At 43.7% G+C, this 17,165-nt stretch overlaps 1 protein-coding gene across 1 annotated transcript in view; it reads right to left on the reverse strand.

The window, feature by feature from the left end:
* MYH9 (myosin, heavy chain 9, non-muscle) overlaps window positions 1–17,165 on the reverse strand; it is an 84,663-nt gene that overhangs the window by 22,569 nt on the left and 44,929 nt on the right. Inside the window, exons 6-15 of the mRNA XM_015410200.1 lie at window positions 16,598–16,690; window positions 16,204–16,267; window positions 14,705–14,803; window positions 13,591–13,734; window positions 10,447–10,542; window positions 9,196–9,314; window positions 8,196–8,348; window positions 5,009–5,182; window positions 3,323–3,496; window positions 2,368–2,482 (exon numbers count right to left, since the gene is read on the reverse strand). Coding sequence (XP_015265686.1) covers window positions 2,368–2,482; window positions 3,323–3,496; window positions 5,009–5,182; window positions 8,196–8,348; window positions 9,196–9,314; window positions 10,447–10,542; window positions 13,591–13,734; window positions 14,705–14,803; window positions 16,204–16,267; window positions 16,598–16,690 — 1,231 coding nt within the window. The remainder of the gene's footprint in view (window positions 1–2,367; window positions 2,483–3,322; window positions 3,497–5,008; window positions 5,183–8,195; window positions 8,349–9,195; window positions 9,315–10,446; window positions 10,543–13,590; window positions 13,735–14,704; window positions 14,804–16,203; window positions 16,268–16,597; window positions 16,691–17,165) is intronic.

Here is a 17,165-nt window from a genome sequence, read left to right on the forward strand (position 1 = left end):
CTAGGATCTGTCTCATGCCTGGCAGATCCAAGCTGGCAGCTCAAACAGCAATTTCTATGCCAAAGAGAAAAATGAAACTGGCACAACTGGTTCGAGTTAGCTAAGATTCACGCTCATATTTTGCCTGCCAACCAGGAAGATGATGAGGCCTCCCTTCTCTAAGCTAGCACCCAAAAATTCAGCTTGAGATTTTTCTTTACATGCTACTGACTGAAGCTCTGGCACCATCCAAGTCATGGTTAGAGCAGCTGACTAGTAAGCAACTGGCATATTTGCAGAGATGCTGCTGAATGAGCCACCTCTTAAAAATCCGTTTGTTCAAGCCTGGTGTAGAACCCCAAACTATCTTAAAATCCATTTTTCACTACGAGTGCAGTAACTACCCCTAGACTGTTAAGAGGAGATTCTTACTGTCCCTCGCATGCACATGTTACTTGTATACTGAGCTCTTGCTCTGTGTCATATCCCATCAGTGCATTTCTTTGGAGATTCTGCATAGGAGGACTACCATGCAGTCATCCATCTTCCAAGTTTTCCCTGCTTCTCCTCTGCAGCATCCCAGACATGCTTTGGTAGGCTCTCTCCTTAAGGATATTACTTAAAGTGGGTTTGGGGAGCGTAGGGACAGGAAGGTGTGCATTTCCCTGCCCACACCCACCACCCTTTCTTCCCCATTTCCTTTTGCGCCTGCCATCCCCACCAATCCCCCATCACTCGTAGGCATTCTGCCTTTTTAAAAGAAACTGGTAACAGATAAATCGCTATAGCATAGCGATATACCTACTAATGATTAACAAAAGCCCACTGGAGGTGTGGGGGAAGAGAGCAGGCATGGGACGAAAGCACAGAGAAAATCCCCATCCAACAGCAGTGAGAGCCAAAAGGGGAATCATCCCCATGCGGAAGCTCTGCCAAGTGACTCAGGATGAACTGACTCTGCATTTTAATTGAAACTGCTTGCCTAGTTAGTGACACAATGCAAAGGGAGTTCAGTGCTGATATATGGTAACTACCCAGTACAAAAGGCCATTGAACTGTTTGAGACGGGTCAGATTTTGTAGCCTACCAGTTGCCTGACAGCAGCCAAACCAGCCACTCTCTCTTGGACTATAACTACTTTGAATCATCCAAGGCTTTTAAAAAGACATTAGCTATTCTCAGAGAAAACCTTCAACCTGCAGGGCTAAACTAGGGACAGAGAGACAAGATGAGTATTGCCTATATGGCCAAGAGTTAAGATGCTGCTTCTCCCCCCAAAAGTAGCTATTCACTGGAGTCAAAGACTACTTTAGATAGACAGAAGTTGTGTTTCTGAATGAGATAAGAAAAGGTTCCCAAAGATCATTAGGGACTAGCAGGAAAATTCTCTTAAACAGCTTAATAAATACCTGCAATCAGACAGCAAAATAAGAACAAGACGCCTCAAAGACGATCAGCTGCATCTTCTTGGCCAATGAAGAGGACTCTTGCTTTAGCTACTAGAGAGCCTACTAGAAAGCCTAATCATCACCCTTTTTGTACAAAACAGCCATGCTACAGCCACACGCGGCCCTCCTGGCCAACAGCTACAGTAATAGCACCAGTTCTGAAACCACTTCCCCTGGGCTCCAGTGTTTAAGAGGCCACTGAATATTTGAAGAAGGGATAGCTATTCCCACAAATCCTTAAACCAGTACCATCCATATATGGCCTGCCGTTGTACCTGTGTAACCACATTTGGGTTAAAAATCTTTTTTCCCCTAATCCTAATGGTCTACGAGCATAAAGCAGAAGGACTGAGACAGACAAGCGGGAACAGTAAGAGGGAAAGAAGAATTAATGGAAGCATTTCTTGCATGGCTCTAGAAGGAATCACACACGACACAACAGCCGGGTTTCTCAGTCACCTGGTTCTAGATGAAGAATAGGAAAGTGTTGATAGAAATAGGCTCTCTGAATGTTCTGCATCTCTGCAACAGAGACGTCAAAGAAAAACCCAAGACAAAAGAGACAGTAAGATTCAAGGCAACAGATAACCTAGTGTGCAAGACACCTAATGGCACTGGAGCAAGCAAAAAAAAGTCCTTGGAGGGTTCAGTTTCACCTCATTAACGCTCACATCTGGAAATGCCAAGTACACAGCGTACTCCTACTTGAATTTTATTCTGGGATCCTGCCCTGAAAAGGCCATTCAGAAAGAGACACTACTTCAGCAGTAGGAGAGAGTTCTTCTATATATAAAGATGAAGTATTATGCAACTGCAAGTTTTGGATCACGTTGGTCATTATTATTTTAAAGGCTGGAAGAAGGGCAGACACCCATTATCTGCAGACATCTGATACAGTGATTAAGAGCTTTCAGAACTGATAAGGAATCTCATTACATACCATCTTTCCACAGATCAGACACAAACTTATCAGAGGATTGGTGCAGGAGGGTAGCAACATTGTCATTAAGAGGATCCATGTTCTTCATGAGCCACTCATCTGCTTTGTAATCAACCTGGAGAAGGAATTAGTAACAAATACTGGATGTGAAAGGCTGCTTGGCATGTATTGACTATGGGCCAAACCAGACAAGACACAGGACAAAGAACTCCCTGCAAGCTGCTGCTACTCCCCCCCCCCCCAAATAAAAGCAGTGTGTGTGGGAGTCAAAGTCAGGGCTGCAGTACTAATGTATGTTTTAACCCTTTCCCCTTCATTTGACACCCTCCCTCACAATGCTAATTATATCCCATCCCATTTTTACAAGGGAACAAGGGAAACTGATTCCCTATGTGCGACTCCGCAGGACAAACAGAAACTTGGGGCTGGGGGAGAATTTGAATCACCATGGGACTAATTAGAGCTAAACCTAAACATAAATCTCCCTACACCAAATCTGGTTTGGTGCCTTCAGACATCAAGATCTGATGCTAAACTTCACCGGTACTAAAAAATTTCTCAGATTGCCTGCTACAGAGAAGTAGACCATTGACCAAAATTAATATTCCTTTCAAGTAGATACCCATTTTGAAGGCTATGCAGATTACCCAGAGTCCCTAAAAATGCTAGCTGGCCAATACAGACTGTTAGCATGGGTAAAGATTGACAAATTGATGCCTTGTATTATGGCAAAATTCTCCATCACAGGCAAAACTCTCCATCTAATCCTACAGAATCAGATCTTTATGGATGCAACAGTTTCTGGTAGCTACATGCTTCCTTTCCTGCTATGGGACAGAATTTTACACAGCAATTTATTCTGCTAATCTGGAAAAAGTCCCCAGGTCACTAGAGCTTTCTGACAGTTCAGTTGCATCCTTGTTGGTTTCTTCATGCTGCTGTCCTGCACACTTACCTTGCCAGCATAATGCATAATGCAGAAGTCAGCTTTGTCTTTCAGCTGCTTTGGCTTCTGGAATTTAGGGTGGCTCCCTTGCTCCTGCACCACTTTTTCCACAAAGCTTTTATCAGTAGCCTTTGGGAACCAGCACTCTTCATCCAGCAGGGCCAGTATGCCTGGGGGACCAGCCTGGGTACAAAACAGCTAAATGTCAGAACTTCTGCCAAAGTTAAATGCTTCAAAAGCAAGCAGAAGATGAAACGTAGCACTATTCCTTGCAAGTCAGGCTTAGCGTGGGACAGCTTTCTAGACAGCCACTTTTAAAGAACACTATGAATGCATCACTGAAAAAAGAGTTTATTGAATACAGCATGTCCAAAAGACAGGTCTAGTTTAGATGCTGTGGAAGTGACACAGTTTGGTTTAACTCTACCGAAGACCAAACATAAAAGACCACCACCTCATGGACTGGCTTTAGGAGTTCTCAGCTTCACTCCAGGACTGCATCAACTAAAGTTCTGAGCAGTTAATGGGGCCCAGATTGCAGTGACTAGACAAGTTTTTAAAAGCAGCACTCAAATTTCAAATACAGAGGTTAGTGAAGCATCTCTTTCTCTCTCTGATAAACCCAGCCCTTTGAATGACTAATGTGCAAGCCCAACCTGGTTAACAGAAGGACACTGTCTTGCACAGACCCCAATCTGAGAACAGCTGCGTGAAGTGCCACCACGGCCATTTCCAGCCTGCTAAGTTGTGCCCCTCACTGGTCCTGAGCCATTCTGCCTGGCCAAGCTTGCCTCTAGCCTGGTGGACGGAGGCAGTGGCAGCTGTAGGGCTGAGAGACAATGGGAAAGACACCCACCCGCTATCAGTTGCTCTATTCCGCACTGCTCATCTGGGCCACATCTTGACAGAAGAGCACATGGAGACTGGGACAAGCTACGGTGCTAAAAGTTCTTCGAAAGGGAGTTAGCTCTGGACGCTGCCTGACCTTCACCTCCAACATTTGCTGATGCCATCTTGTAAGACATAAACAAGCTAACAACTCGAACACGTCCGCAGCAGTAGCAGTAACTGAAGGTTAACAGGGAAACAAAGCAGGTGGCCAACATTTCTCCTTCCAGGTGGTCAAAGGACGGCACTTCGCAGAAGAGCAACCCTGGAGCCTCTGTTCTCTCACCAAATAGAAACCCCGAAGAGGTGAGTATTTCTCAGGAAACACTTCAGTCCTTGGCCACAGTTTTTAAGTAATGGTTCCTTGGAAACAAGTTCAGCAGGCCTTACATTTCCATGCAAGCAGTGATGGAAATGATGCAGACCCAGAGCCACAAGCAGCAGTCTCTCACTACCCCAGTTCTGGATCCTTGTACTTTGACACACCAGTTTCAGTGCAAGGATTTTGCCAGCTTCTATGCTAATGAGAAGGGAAGCAGAAGCCCCTTCTCAACACCAGGAAGGTTATGCCAGGAACTAGAGGACCTGCTGATTCTGAACAAAACCCATGTGGAATGGAGTTGAGCAGAACGGCTGGTAGGATGCAACAGATCTCTTTAAGGATTGAGTTCTGCAGCCACCACACTCACACCCTCCCTTCCCTGCAAGTAGTTCACAGGTGCTTAACATACACCAAAAGCACAGTGGGCTTAATTCAACACTGTAGCGGTTCCCTGCTACTCAGACAGGATGCAGGAAATCACTCACTGGTTTTTCTATAAGATCAATGCAGGGCTGCAAGTCCAGGCCAAAGTCGATGAAGTTCCATTCTATGCCCTCACGCTGGTATTCTTCTTGCTCCAGGATGAACATGGTGTGGTTGAAGAGTTGCTGCAACTTCTCATTTGTGTAGTTAATACACAACTGCTCAAACGAATTCAGCTATTAGGAAATAAAAAGCAGCCATTAGCGCACAGGACCAAAGGGTCAAACATTTGTTAACCTGCTTTCAGCAGCAGTTTGTTTTTCCCATCTCAGTTTTCCCCTCTCCTCTTGAAAATATGATTCTTTATGTACCTAGTGGAGCTCACCTGTGGATCAACCCCAAGCCCTTGAAAAGCATATGAAAGTAACTACTAGAGATGTGAAGGCCCAGAAAGAAACCAGATATACTTGGGACAACCCACCCACCCTTCCCCCCCAAGGCCTTTTCCCAATTTTTCCAAGTGAAAAAAACAGAAATTTGGGGGAATACTGAAAAAAACCCTCCAATGAAATATTTTGTCCTTTAGAATCAGTGAAATACTTTTAAGGACAAGGTGGGCATGATGTAGACATACACCCCTCTCAAATAAAAGATGCATTTCTGCACCTAGGAGGAAACCTGATCTTTTTCTTTCTTTCTTTCTTGTGGCATTTTTGCATTGTGTGTGTGCACGTGTGTGGGCACTGGTGCCTGGAAGTCATGGCAATTTCTGGCGATTCCTACTGGGGCATGGAGGATGTTCAGAGAAGTGGCTAGATAGTCTGCCTCTGCCTCCTGACCTTGTATTCTTTGGAGATCTCCTATCCAAATACCTGTCAGAGTCAGCCCTGCTTAGCCTCTGAGATCTAATGAGATCTGGCTTGCCTGATCTCCATGAGGGCAGCATGCAGGGCTTTCATTGATCCTGTGGCCCTTTTGACCTGACTCTTCTCTTGCAGTTGATGTTTGCATCTCTTCCTCAAGCCACTATGACCCATATGTTCCCAGACTGTGTATCAAGTAGCTTATTTCTTTACCTTGCGGGGGGGGGGGGCGAGATCAGAAGGAGGTGGGGCAGAAACTGACCAAACCCTCAGAGGGAAACTCTGAAAGTTTCACTGACAACTGAGCTCTATCTATTCAGTAGCCATGGAAGGAAGACAGCAGCAATTAGTGGGAAAGACATCTAGCTGTGCAGATGTTATTACTCAACCTTTGTGTGGCCTTTTTTCCTGACCTAATAACATATTTTATGTTGTTTAACACAAAGCTTATGTTTTTTGTTTAACTTTCAGATAGCAAAAATTAAGATATATGGGCTAAGGTAGCACAGGATTCATCAGCTTGCAGTTTTCTCTAAGTATATATGCAGTTTTGCTTGTAGAAGACTAAGGCATTTATACCTTTTAAATTCCGTAAATATTTCAACTATTGCAATTTTATATGCTAAGTAAGTTATAAATGATGCATTTTAGGTTGTTCAAGTGGTGAAATTAGTTTAGCTTTGATAGGACAGCAAGTACTGCATGTATTTCAATTTCCCTCCAAATTTCCATTTTCTACCTGGAAAAAAAATCAGGGGGAAAGGTTCTTTTCTGTGGCTTCAAAACTGCCAGAAGTTTCACATCTCTAGTAACTACAAACAGTTTCAGTTGCCTTAGACTGAGCTAACACATAGCTCTGCATATCCATTAACTCTCTACTTCACAGCAACCAGGTCTGCCAATTTTTTTCCTTGAGTGGCAAAGGCGACCTGATAACAAAATTCATACTGAAATTTAAACTTTGTTTTGTTCTAAAAAGTAAACAGTAAGTTGCTTTGGATGAGTTTAGCCCCTACACATGTTTAGTTTCTGAAAAAATAAGGGTACCAAGATCAGGTCACGTCAAATGTTGTAAACTTACGTTTTAATTAAGAATTTATCCCATTTCTCATCCCAAAAATTCTGGCCCTGCTTTTGACAATATGGGACCAAAAAAAGGTTCTGTGAGGCTTGATCTCTTTTCATGGACAAGAAGGGTATCTGCCTTGGAGGGGTGTTACCTGGGCCTCACTGGGACCTCCTCCCCAGCTGATCTACTGCTAAGGAAAAGCAACAGCCACTCATGCCCTTCCTTCAGCCATGGCTCCCTCCAGTCCATAAAGCCCCTCAAGTAAGTCCCTCACCAAGGCTCATGGCCTTGGTCTCATTCTCCACCCTGCGGAGGGATACCGCCTTCACTGCCCAACTTAACTCAGGGCTGCTGTTAATACTAGCTGCCCCTCCCCCAGGCAACAACAGGAAGTTGGCTTCTTAGCAACCTTCTTCCAAGGGGCCCATCCAGTTAAACCGCCAACTTCCCTGACATGTCCATTTGAAGCATCCATTCCTTATATGCATAAATGCGAACACAAATTTTCTACTTAATTTTAGTAAGTTCATCATTATGACCTTCCTCTAATGTGCCCCAAGGTTAGACTAAGAAGCAGCCATGGCCCAAGATTACCTAGTCACCTATGTGGCTAAACTGGGATTTGAACCCAGGAACGGAGATGAGCACCGCAACCCTAGAGTCGGATTCGACTGGCTTTCGAGCAAGGGAACCTTTACCTTCTCAGTGAAAGTCTCCCCTTCTCCCCTTTTGATTAGAATTGACAGGAATTTAAGGCTGCCAAGGGCTATCATTGGGGAAATGCATGCACACATTGTCCTATCAACTAGTGTGGTGTAGTGATCCGAATGGTGTTCATAGTGATCAGAAAGGTGTTAGTACCGGGGAGATCCAGGTTCAGATCAGGCCCAATACCTTCAATACACTTAGGAATATTGTGGAGACTGTATCTTTATGAAAAAAGGCATCTAGAAAGGGAAGATCTGGTTAGGTGATCTGAACTCTTACAAAATCTAGTTTGATCTGGTTAAAAAAAAAGAAATCAAGAAGTCTCACAGATATTCCAGACAAAGCATGCTGGGATTAAAAGATACTTTTTAAAGAGAGCCGGTGTGATGTAGTGGTTACAGTGTTAGACTAGAATCTGGGAGACCCAGATTCGAATCCCCAATCTGTAATGGAGACTTCCTGGGTGACTGTGGGCCAGTCACAAACTCTCCACACAGGGGTTTTGCGAAGAAAAAATGGAGAGGGGGAGAATGTTGTAAGCCACTTTGGGTCCCCCCACTGGGGAGAAGAATGAGGTATAAATGAACTGAATAAATAAATTTCACTTACCTCAAATATTTCAAAGCCAGCAATGTCAAGGATGCCTATGAAAGATGCTCCTTGTCTCTTTGTCTTATCCAGGGCCTTGTTGATACGCATCACCAGCCAACGGAACATGCGCTCATAAGTGGCTTTAGCCAGTGCCTCGATGGCAAAGTCAGCCTGCAAAACAGAGGGGAAGTCACATACAATAGCCAAACCAAGTATCACAGAACACGTGGACAGACTGCAAGATTCAAGGTTAGAGATATGGGTTATTGTCTGGTCAACAATCCTAAAAAAACCCCTAAGAATAATTTCTGATGTGCTCTCATTTACAGAGTAATGTAAGAGGCCATCAAATATTACTAGACGGGCCTCAAGGAGGAAGTGAGACATTCCCTCTGGTCTAAAAGCAATATGCTGAGCTTGTTTAATGCACTGCATACTAGAATCAGCTTATGAAAAGCAGGGTGAAGACCTTTGGGAACATCAAGCAAGTTCTGACTTCCATCTCAAGAAGCTTTCATCACAGAGAAAAAGACTATGAATACAGAGCATTGTTGGGGACATGCTGACAGCATGCCTCACTGCTTACTTCTTGGCAGGTACCCAGGCAATTCCCAAGACACTCTGTAGCTTAACAACTGCCACTCTCTGCTTTGCAGCCATATGGAAGTAGCAGCTTCGCATAATAAGCTAGTTAAGACTAGTTGGTAATTCAGGCTTTAAAGATGTTAATTTTTCATCATGCAGCTCATAAAACCATCAGCATTTCTAGGATGATGTCCATACGCTGTTTGCCTTGCCTCAGAGCCTTTACAGATCCATGCAGCCTATCACTTCTGCAAGAAACAGCTTATTTATTTTCATTCAGTGAAGATCAAGACATGTTTGGGAGACATGCAATGCAGCAACCTTGCTGAAGCTAAGCAGGTCACCACCTGGGTGAGGAACTCTCGTGAGCCCTATCTAAGCTGCCATAAGTTCTGTGACGGAAGAAAAGTAGAAAATACAAACTTCTACACACCTGCTCTTTAGTTTGAGCCTTTTGGACATAGTCCCGCCCCACTTTGATGCGAGGAGTGAGAATTCCTCTGGTGAAATCTGTCACATTGATACCCAGAAGATGAGAAACTTTCTGAGCAGCTACAATGGAAGACAAGAGCAAAAGGAAGTGTTTAGGATTTTCATCTTCTCCATTTTCAGCGTGAAATGTAAGGCAGTGTCTCTAGCAGAAAGTCAAGTAATGGAAATCAATGGCTTCTCAACAAACAGCACACCTGTGGCAGAGGAAGAGCTGAAAATGCCGATATTCATTTTGCTGTGTCACATTCCAAAGTAACATAATGATGACAATCAAACAACATATATGAACACAAGAATCCAGGTCACTGGTCTCTGGCTACTTTTGCTGGCAAGCAAAGTGACCTTTATTACAATCATTTGAGACAATTTAAGCTCTGTCACTTTAATAAAGACTTCTTCCATCCTAAGAGTCTTCCAAGAGTTTACAGTTAGCTCCTCACCATTTCATGCATTCCAGTATCCACTCAATCTCCTTAAGTACATACCTTCCAGGGTCAGACAGAAACAACTCTGCCCTTTTAAAGCTGAGTTACATGCATTAGCCATTCACATCTCTCTGATTTTAATGCTTATGCAAACAGATACCAGATACGAAGACCAGTTTCAGATTCAGCCAAGTATGAATCAAAAATTACTAATCCCTTCTGCCTTGAAATTTCTGGAACACTGGGGTCAGTCAAATCAATACACTTAACAGTCTGACCCAGTTCAAACCCCAGAAGTCAGGAATTTCAAGCTTGAAATTCAATCCAAGAGAGATATTTAAACTAACACCACCTACATTTGTTTCAGACCCAACCTGGGAGGAGAGGCAGCTTCCACAGACAGCAACTTTCATATTCTAAACACATCTTCGGACTGGAACCGAAGTTCTGGTGATTCCCTCATTCAGCATCTGCTTGGCTCATTAACGCATCTACCCACAAGTGGCTGTAACTAAAGAGCGGATGAGCCAATATAGGCAGAAAATATATCTGCCACCAGGAGGCACTACCACTGATCAGCTCTAGAGGTCTCAAGCAGACATGTTGCTAGTCCGCAGTTTACACCAGAGGGGGGCTGCATCAACTCCACTATAATATGCATCCCCACTGAACTCTGCCTCCATCACATGCAGACATTTTAAGTCATGGGCTTCTTTGGGGAAGGAGAACCCTTGCTTTCTAGCTCATACCTAAAGACGTTTCTTTACCTGTATTGTCTGGCATGGAGGCCTGGTCTGTGTTACGCTCCTTCTTGAAGGCAATGTTGCCAAGCTGAAGAACACCAGAGATAACCTTTAGGAGACCTGAAAGAGCAAACAAGGTCACCAGAGAGCACTCAAGGAATGATTCAACACAGGTGACTGACTCCTGTTAGTTTCATTGTATGACAGTGATTACTACAGAAAAGGCACTTGGCAGTTCGTTCTTCTCCAAGGCAAGTAAAAGAGTGCACAGCTACCACTTCTACAATATTTAGTTTCACAGTCCACATCATAGAGCATGCAATTCAGAGTGATTTACCATCTCTTGCCTAGCATTAAAATGGGAATGGTGTGCATTCCAGGGTTGTTCAGCTACTCCATCTCACATGGCTGCTGGGGGTCGTACAAGTTCAGTGCATCATGCAACTACCAGCAGCACTCCTTATGCTGCACAGGCATGATGGTTCTTTTCAAGGTCCTAAACTTTAAAAGTACAATATGGTAGGTGTTACTATAGGAGCACAGTAACACTTTAGTAACAGAAGTGGTAGACACTAGAGACATCCACAGTAAAGTTAATATTTTCTATGCCACAGTCAAGTCTATCATTTCTGTGCCACCAACTTAGAACAGTTTAGATGTGAAGTCTGATTTGCCCACCTTAATGGAAGCAAGGGCCAATGCAGCTAGCATAGAAAGGGGAAAGCAGCCAACCCCTGACTCAAAAATGACTTAAAGGGACCCTGGTTTATTATAAATACTGTGACCTGGAAACAACAATTCCTGCAATTTCACTGTGAGCAGTGCAGCTACCTCTATACACATGAGGGGGCTAGATACTTGCTCTTAAAAGAATGAATCAACATCCTGTGGCTTTCAGGCACCACATCAGAAGCTACAGTTCAAGACTGGCTCCATCAGCCCATGTAGTGAACCAAGATCCTTATGTAGGGGCAACCTAGTCCTTCAGGTCATCTCATATGAAGTGTCAGCGGCCATGCAAGAGTTTCTTTGCTCAGCATCTCCAGTTCAACTTGCATGTTCAGAACAGTCTCAACAAGCCATTCCAAAAGTGAAGGAAATGCCACACATTCCCACTGTCTGTTTGCCGAATCAGGTGAAAAAAACTTTCCAGCTAAAAGGTTACTTTTATTATCCTTTTTTAAATAGAAACTGTTTAGAAGGTTTAATTCCTTTTAGCTTGATCAGACTTTCAGACCAGCTGGCTCCCAGATGTTTTTTGTTCACATGCTATACATATTATATTTAAGGTACTTTGCAAATGAAACTGGGAAGAAAAGGCACTTTGGGCTCATTTACCAATTACTCAGCAGACCACCTTGATATCCTATTTTGGATGTTCATGCATATTAGAGCAGGGAATTTAGCCAAGTTGGCAAGTGGGTTGAAGGGAGAAAAAAGACTTACAACACAGAGGACTGGAAATAAATGTTACACCAATTTTTAAAAAGTGGCCTAGAAGGGAACCCGGAAATTACAAGACAGTTAGCCTAACATCTGTCCCAGGCAAATTACTAAGAACTGTCAAAGGCAGAATTATTACATGTACAGAAGAACAAAGCTTGTTGAGGAAAAATCAGCATGGCTTCTGCTCAGCAACTTTTTGGAATTCTCTGAGAACATCAGCAAGCATGTGGATAAGGGCAATCCAGTAGACAATATGTACTTAACCTTCCCAAAGGCTTTTGCCCAGGTTACCTCAAAAGCTCCCAAATAAGCTTAGCAGTAATGGGATAACAAAACAGGTCTTCTCATGGAGTAAGAACTGGTTAAACAGCAGGAAGTGTAGAGTATGAATAAATGGACAGTTCTTGCAATGGAGAAAATGAGCAGTAGGGTCCCACAGGCATCAGCGCTATTTAACCTGTTCATAAATGGTTTGGAACTGGGAACTGGGGGTGGGGATGGGTAGTCTAGTGGCAAAGTTTAAGGATGATGCCAAATTATTCAGGATGCTGAAAACCAAGACAGAATGTGAAATCCTGCAGGAAGATCTCTCTGAATTGGGTGAGCAGGCAACAATCAGGCAAATGAAGCTCATTGTCGATTAAGTGTAAGGTGATGCACACTGGAACAAAAAACTCTCATTTCAAATATTTTCTGAATTGGTTGAGACTGAGAAAGGAAGATATTTGGGTTGTAGTGGGATGAAAACACTAACTCAGTGTGTGGAAGTGGTGAAGGAGGGGAAACACTGTGCTGGGGATTATTAGCAAAGAAACTGAAAATAAAACTGCCAATATTGTAATATCCCTGTATAGATCTATGGTGCATCTGCATTTCAACAGTTGCGTACAGTTCTGTGTCACCATATTTCAAAAAGAATACTGCAAAGCTAGAAAAATCATAGAAGAGGGCAATGAGTATAATTAAGGTGTTGACATACTTTTTCTACGAGGAACAGCTGAACAGTCTAGGACTTCTCAATTTAGAAAAAGCACAACCGAGAGGAGAGGCGACAGAGGTTTAGAAAATCATGCATGAGAAAGAGAGAGTGGATAGAGACAGATTTTTCAGTAAAACACTTGAACTTGGGAACACCCCATGAAGTTGACTGGCAATAGATTCAGCACAGACAAGAAGAAATTCTTCTTTCCTAAACAGGTAATTAAACTGTGGAATTCACCACAGGACAGTGATGGCCACAAAAGTGGATCAGACAGGTTCATGGGTGGCTATGACGCATGAGTAACTATTTGATCTAATGACTAACAGCAACTTCCACATTCATAGGCCACAAATGTACATAAAGACAGTTGGTGAGCAGAGGAAAGGTAGTACACAGGGGTTTCTTATCTACTTTGTAAGACACAGGGCAACTGGCTATCCAGGATGGCTAAAAACACTGCATCATGACAGGCAGGTAGCATCTTTTGGAAGAGACACAAGATGGAGAATAGGAATGAAGTTTTGAAATTGCTTTCTTCCCCCCAAAAGGGAGCCATTACTGCACTGACCCAAATAAAACTGAATTCAGATAGGCCACTATTTGATAATCCATATTTTAGCTTGAGATTCCAAGACAGACATGCACACAGGTAATCAGTAATTATCTTCTGTTTGCTTTGAGGTTTTTATGGTTCCATGACCATCTTTTTTCCTATTTACAGCACTTTAGCAGTTCCATACCCATCTGTTCATCATCTGGAATGCCCATGATCCTCATTGCTTCCATGGTCTCCTGAAACATGTCCTTGTCCTGCTGACCTGGGATTGTAACGTGTCCATTGGAAAGGAAGCGATACTTGTTGTATGACTCCAACAGCAAGTCATCTTAAAGAGAAAAATATTAAGCCATTATTGCAGATATTGTTTAAGGCAGTGGTCCCCAAATGGGGGGGCAGGGACCCCAGGGGGCCACAGAGTTATTGCAAGGGGTTCGCAAATCCTTATGTGCACTAAGCATTGTTATTTTGATTTTTGTTGTCCTAATGTATTTTCTCAATCAACCAATAGTAGTAGTACAACTACAATAATATGGGGAGGAAAGGGGTCTGTGAAAGTTTTGGATGTTAAAAAGGTGCTCTCATACTCAAAAAGGTCGGGAACTACTGGTTTAAGACAAACCTCAAGGGCAGACTGACATTTACAGCCTCCAAGACAAGTTTGGCAACTTGGACAGAAATTTAATCCCGGGAGGGGGGAGGGGGAGAGAACCCTGAATCGTTGTGTTTTTTAATTGTCTTGTTTATAAACTACTCCTCTAACAAGCCCTAGGACAAGTATTCTCGCTTTCAGTAATAGACAGATCTAAAATATTAGGTCACATATTTTATGGGAGACTAGTTCCTGCCTGCACAAGGCTTTCATCTGGTTTGTTTTCACTCCTTATCTAGAGATTGGAACATTGTTCATGCAACAGTAGGGTATAAACAAGGAACTTCACCTCTCCCTTCTTAAGCAGTCAACAGAGTTGGTTCTTCATTTAAGTAGCCTCCAGTTCTACAGTGAATTCCTCCTAGCAATACCCAAAAAACGCCAGGCATCATCACATTCCCAGCCTGATGTGTCTGACTGCCTAACCTAACGTGAAGCATCCGTGCAGATAAAGAAGTGAAAGTGGCGGCTTCACGTACGAGACCAACAAGGCTGGCAAGATCACTAGGGCAGATGGAATTTGTACGAGGAAAGGATTAAAAAGGTGCGGATAAAACCAGGATGGCTGTACTGAGCCAAGATTACGTCGTATGCAAAGGTCTGCGTGCAAAAGATAAGCCCTGCTACTTATGCATTCGGGACTCACTCTTCAGGTGCTCTCCTGCCCCAGTCAGCAAGTAGTAGAAGATATGGAATGTCCGCTCTTCTTTGGCTTGGCGAATAGCACGTGATTTCTCCAACAGATCTTTACACAAGTTAAGGGAAAAAACAGCCAGGGGTGTTCCTCTCTGCACACAAATATGCATATAATACCTGGTAGCAGACTTCTAAAAATCTTGGTTCTTCTCCCTTCTCCCACAAGATGCATTAATGATGCAACAGCAGTACTAAGTTGTGGAGGGATGATTTTTGGAAAAGATGCCAGGATTCAGACAGAGCACCTCTACACCCTGCATACTCTCCCGACTACTGCCCATTTTATTTTCACCTTGTGTCATGATACTACTGTCAACTCCCTGTGTCCCCCCCCCAGTGAAATATTCTCAGTCTTTCGAAATATGCAAGGCAGCTCATCTACCCATGTTTACCCCACCCTTCTTCCAAGGAGTTGGGTGGTGTCCTTAATTCTCCTCCCTTCACTATATTGTCCCTTCAAGCTAAAGAGAGACTGTGGCAGTGGTGAAAGTGGCCCAAGGTCACTCAGTATCATGGCATTGTCTAGATTTGAACCCCGGTCTCCTCAAACCTACTATGACAACCGCCACTAACACCACACCCCAAATCATGTTTTAGCATGAGGTTAAAGGTAAAGGTTCCCTTGCTCGAAAGCCAGTCGAATTCGACTCTAGGGTTGCAGTGCTCATCTCCGTTTCAAAGCCGAAGAGCCAGCGCTGTCCGAAAACGTTTCCGTGGTCATGTGGCTGGCATGACTAAACACCAAGGCGCACGGAACGCTGTTACCTTCCCACCGGAGTGGTACCTATTTATCTACTTGCAATTTCTTGCTTTCGAATTGCTAGGTTGGCAGGAGCTGGAACTAGAGACGGGAGCTCACTCCATCATGTGGCACCTGAGTCTCGAACTGCTGAACTACTGACCTTCCATAGCCTGCAGTTCAGTGTCTTAACCACTTGAGCCACCGCAGCTCCAGCATGAGGTTAGATGTACATAATTTCAGCAGCACAGAACTTAAATGTCCTTCTTACTTTTCAAGCATAAGGCAGCAAGCAGGGGGTGGGGGTGAGCTCAGATACTGCTCTACTGTATTCTGGTGTTCTTCCACAGGCAGACACAGCATGGCTCTCAGCAATCCCACCCACAGAACTCTTGAGTTACACAATTTTCACAGTGGGCAGCAACGCTGAACTGCATCACAAATATTTCACAGTGCCAGCGACAGGAAGAGAGAAAAAGCTCTCATTCGTATCTGGAAATGCACGACGACAATCAGGAACTCAGCCACCCACACCCATCTAAGATTGTGAGCCTCTTGCTCAAATTAGGCTGTCACTTAAGAAGTCAGTTCTTCAAAGGAGAGTGCCTTCCCTAAGCCACAATGACGGCTTGTGGGTCTGCGCATGCTTTATCACCTCCTTTCTTCTTGCACAACTTGTTCAGATTCTCCTGTTTACTGGCAAAGGATACAGGTCTCGATATTAGCTCCGACAATGTAGCCATTCACGTCAAAGTTGATTCTGATAAATTTTCCCTAAGGGAACAAAACCCCAGAATCGTTAGCCAGAACAGCAAAGAAGGCACACCTTCACTCTTCCAAACTCCCACAAAAACCAAGTTCCTTCCACCCAGGAGCACCCACAGATCAGAAGGAACTGGATATCAACTAACCCTTTAACAGCATGAAAAGACTCTTAAGTTAAATGGATTTAAGAGAATAGCAGAGAACAAGGGCTTAGGCGGCATTGCTATCTACACCTTACTTCCAGGCGTTATACACCAGACATTGCAGTGTCCAGCATCGCCAAACTATGCACATTTAAACCTCCAGGTGTGATTCAATTATAATGAGACTGATACTCACAAATCGTGAAGAGTTGTCATTCTTAACCGTTTTGGCATTCCCAAAGGCCTCCAGGATAGGGTTGGCCTGAAGAAGCTGCCTCTCGAGCTCCCCCTAGGAGCAAAGAAACCAGCAGATGACACAACTAGCGCTGCCAAGCCAGTTGTCCGGAAGACTGAAGCTACTGACTAAATACTGTGTTAACTCCTGCCTTCCTCTTCCACCATAGTTCAATGGATTTGCCTGCAGAAAGGACAGCCTGTCTTCTAAAGGTGGGGTTGTGAATCTCATAAAGAACCATTCTAAGTAATAAGCTCAGAGTGACAAAACTGAACTTGCTTCACAACTGCAGCCTTCACTGTTCACTGCAACAAGCAGCAGTAATATTTTATTACTTATATGGCATTGTGTGTGGTATAGCCAGGAAATCCTAAGATTGTCTGGCAGCCAGAAGTTCTAGCTCTTTTAGCGTTACACACAACTAGGTGGCAAGCTAGACTTGTTTTTTAGGCTGAGAGAGTTTTGAGAGAACTGTGGCTGACTCAAGGTCACCCAGTTGGCTTCATGTGGAGGAGTGGGGAATCAAACC

This window comes from Gekko japonicus, unplaced genomic scaffold, assembly GCF_001447785.1.
Source record: "Gekko japonicus isolate JY-2015 unplaced genomic scaffold, Gekko_japonicus_V1.1 scaffold933, whole genome shotgun sequence".
Lineage (NCBI taxonomy): Eukaryota > Metazoa > Chordata > Lepidosauria > Squamata > Gekkonidae > Gekko > Gekko japonicus.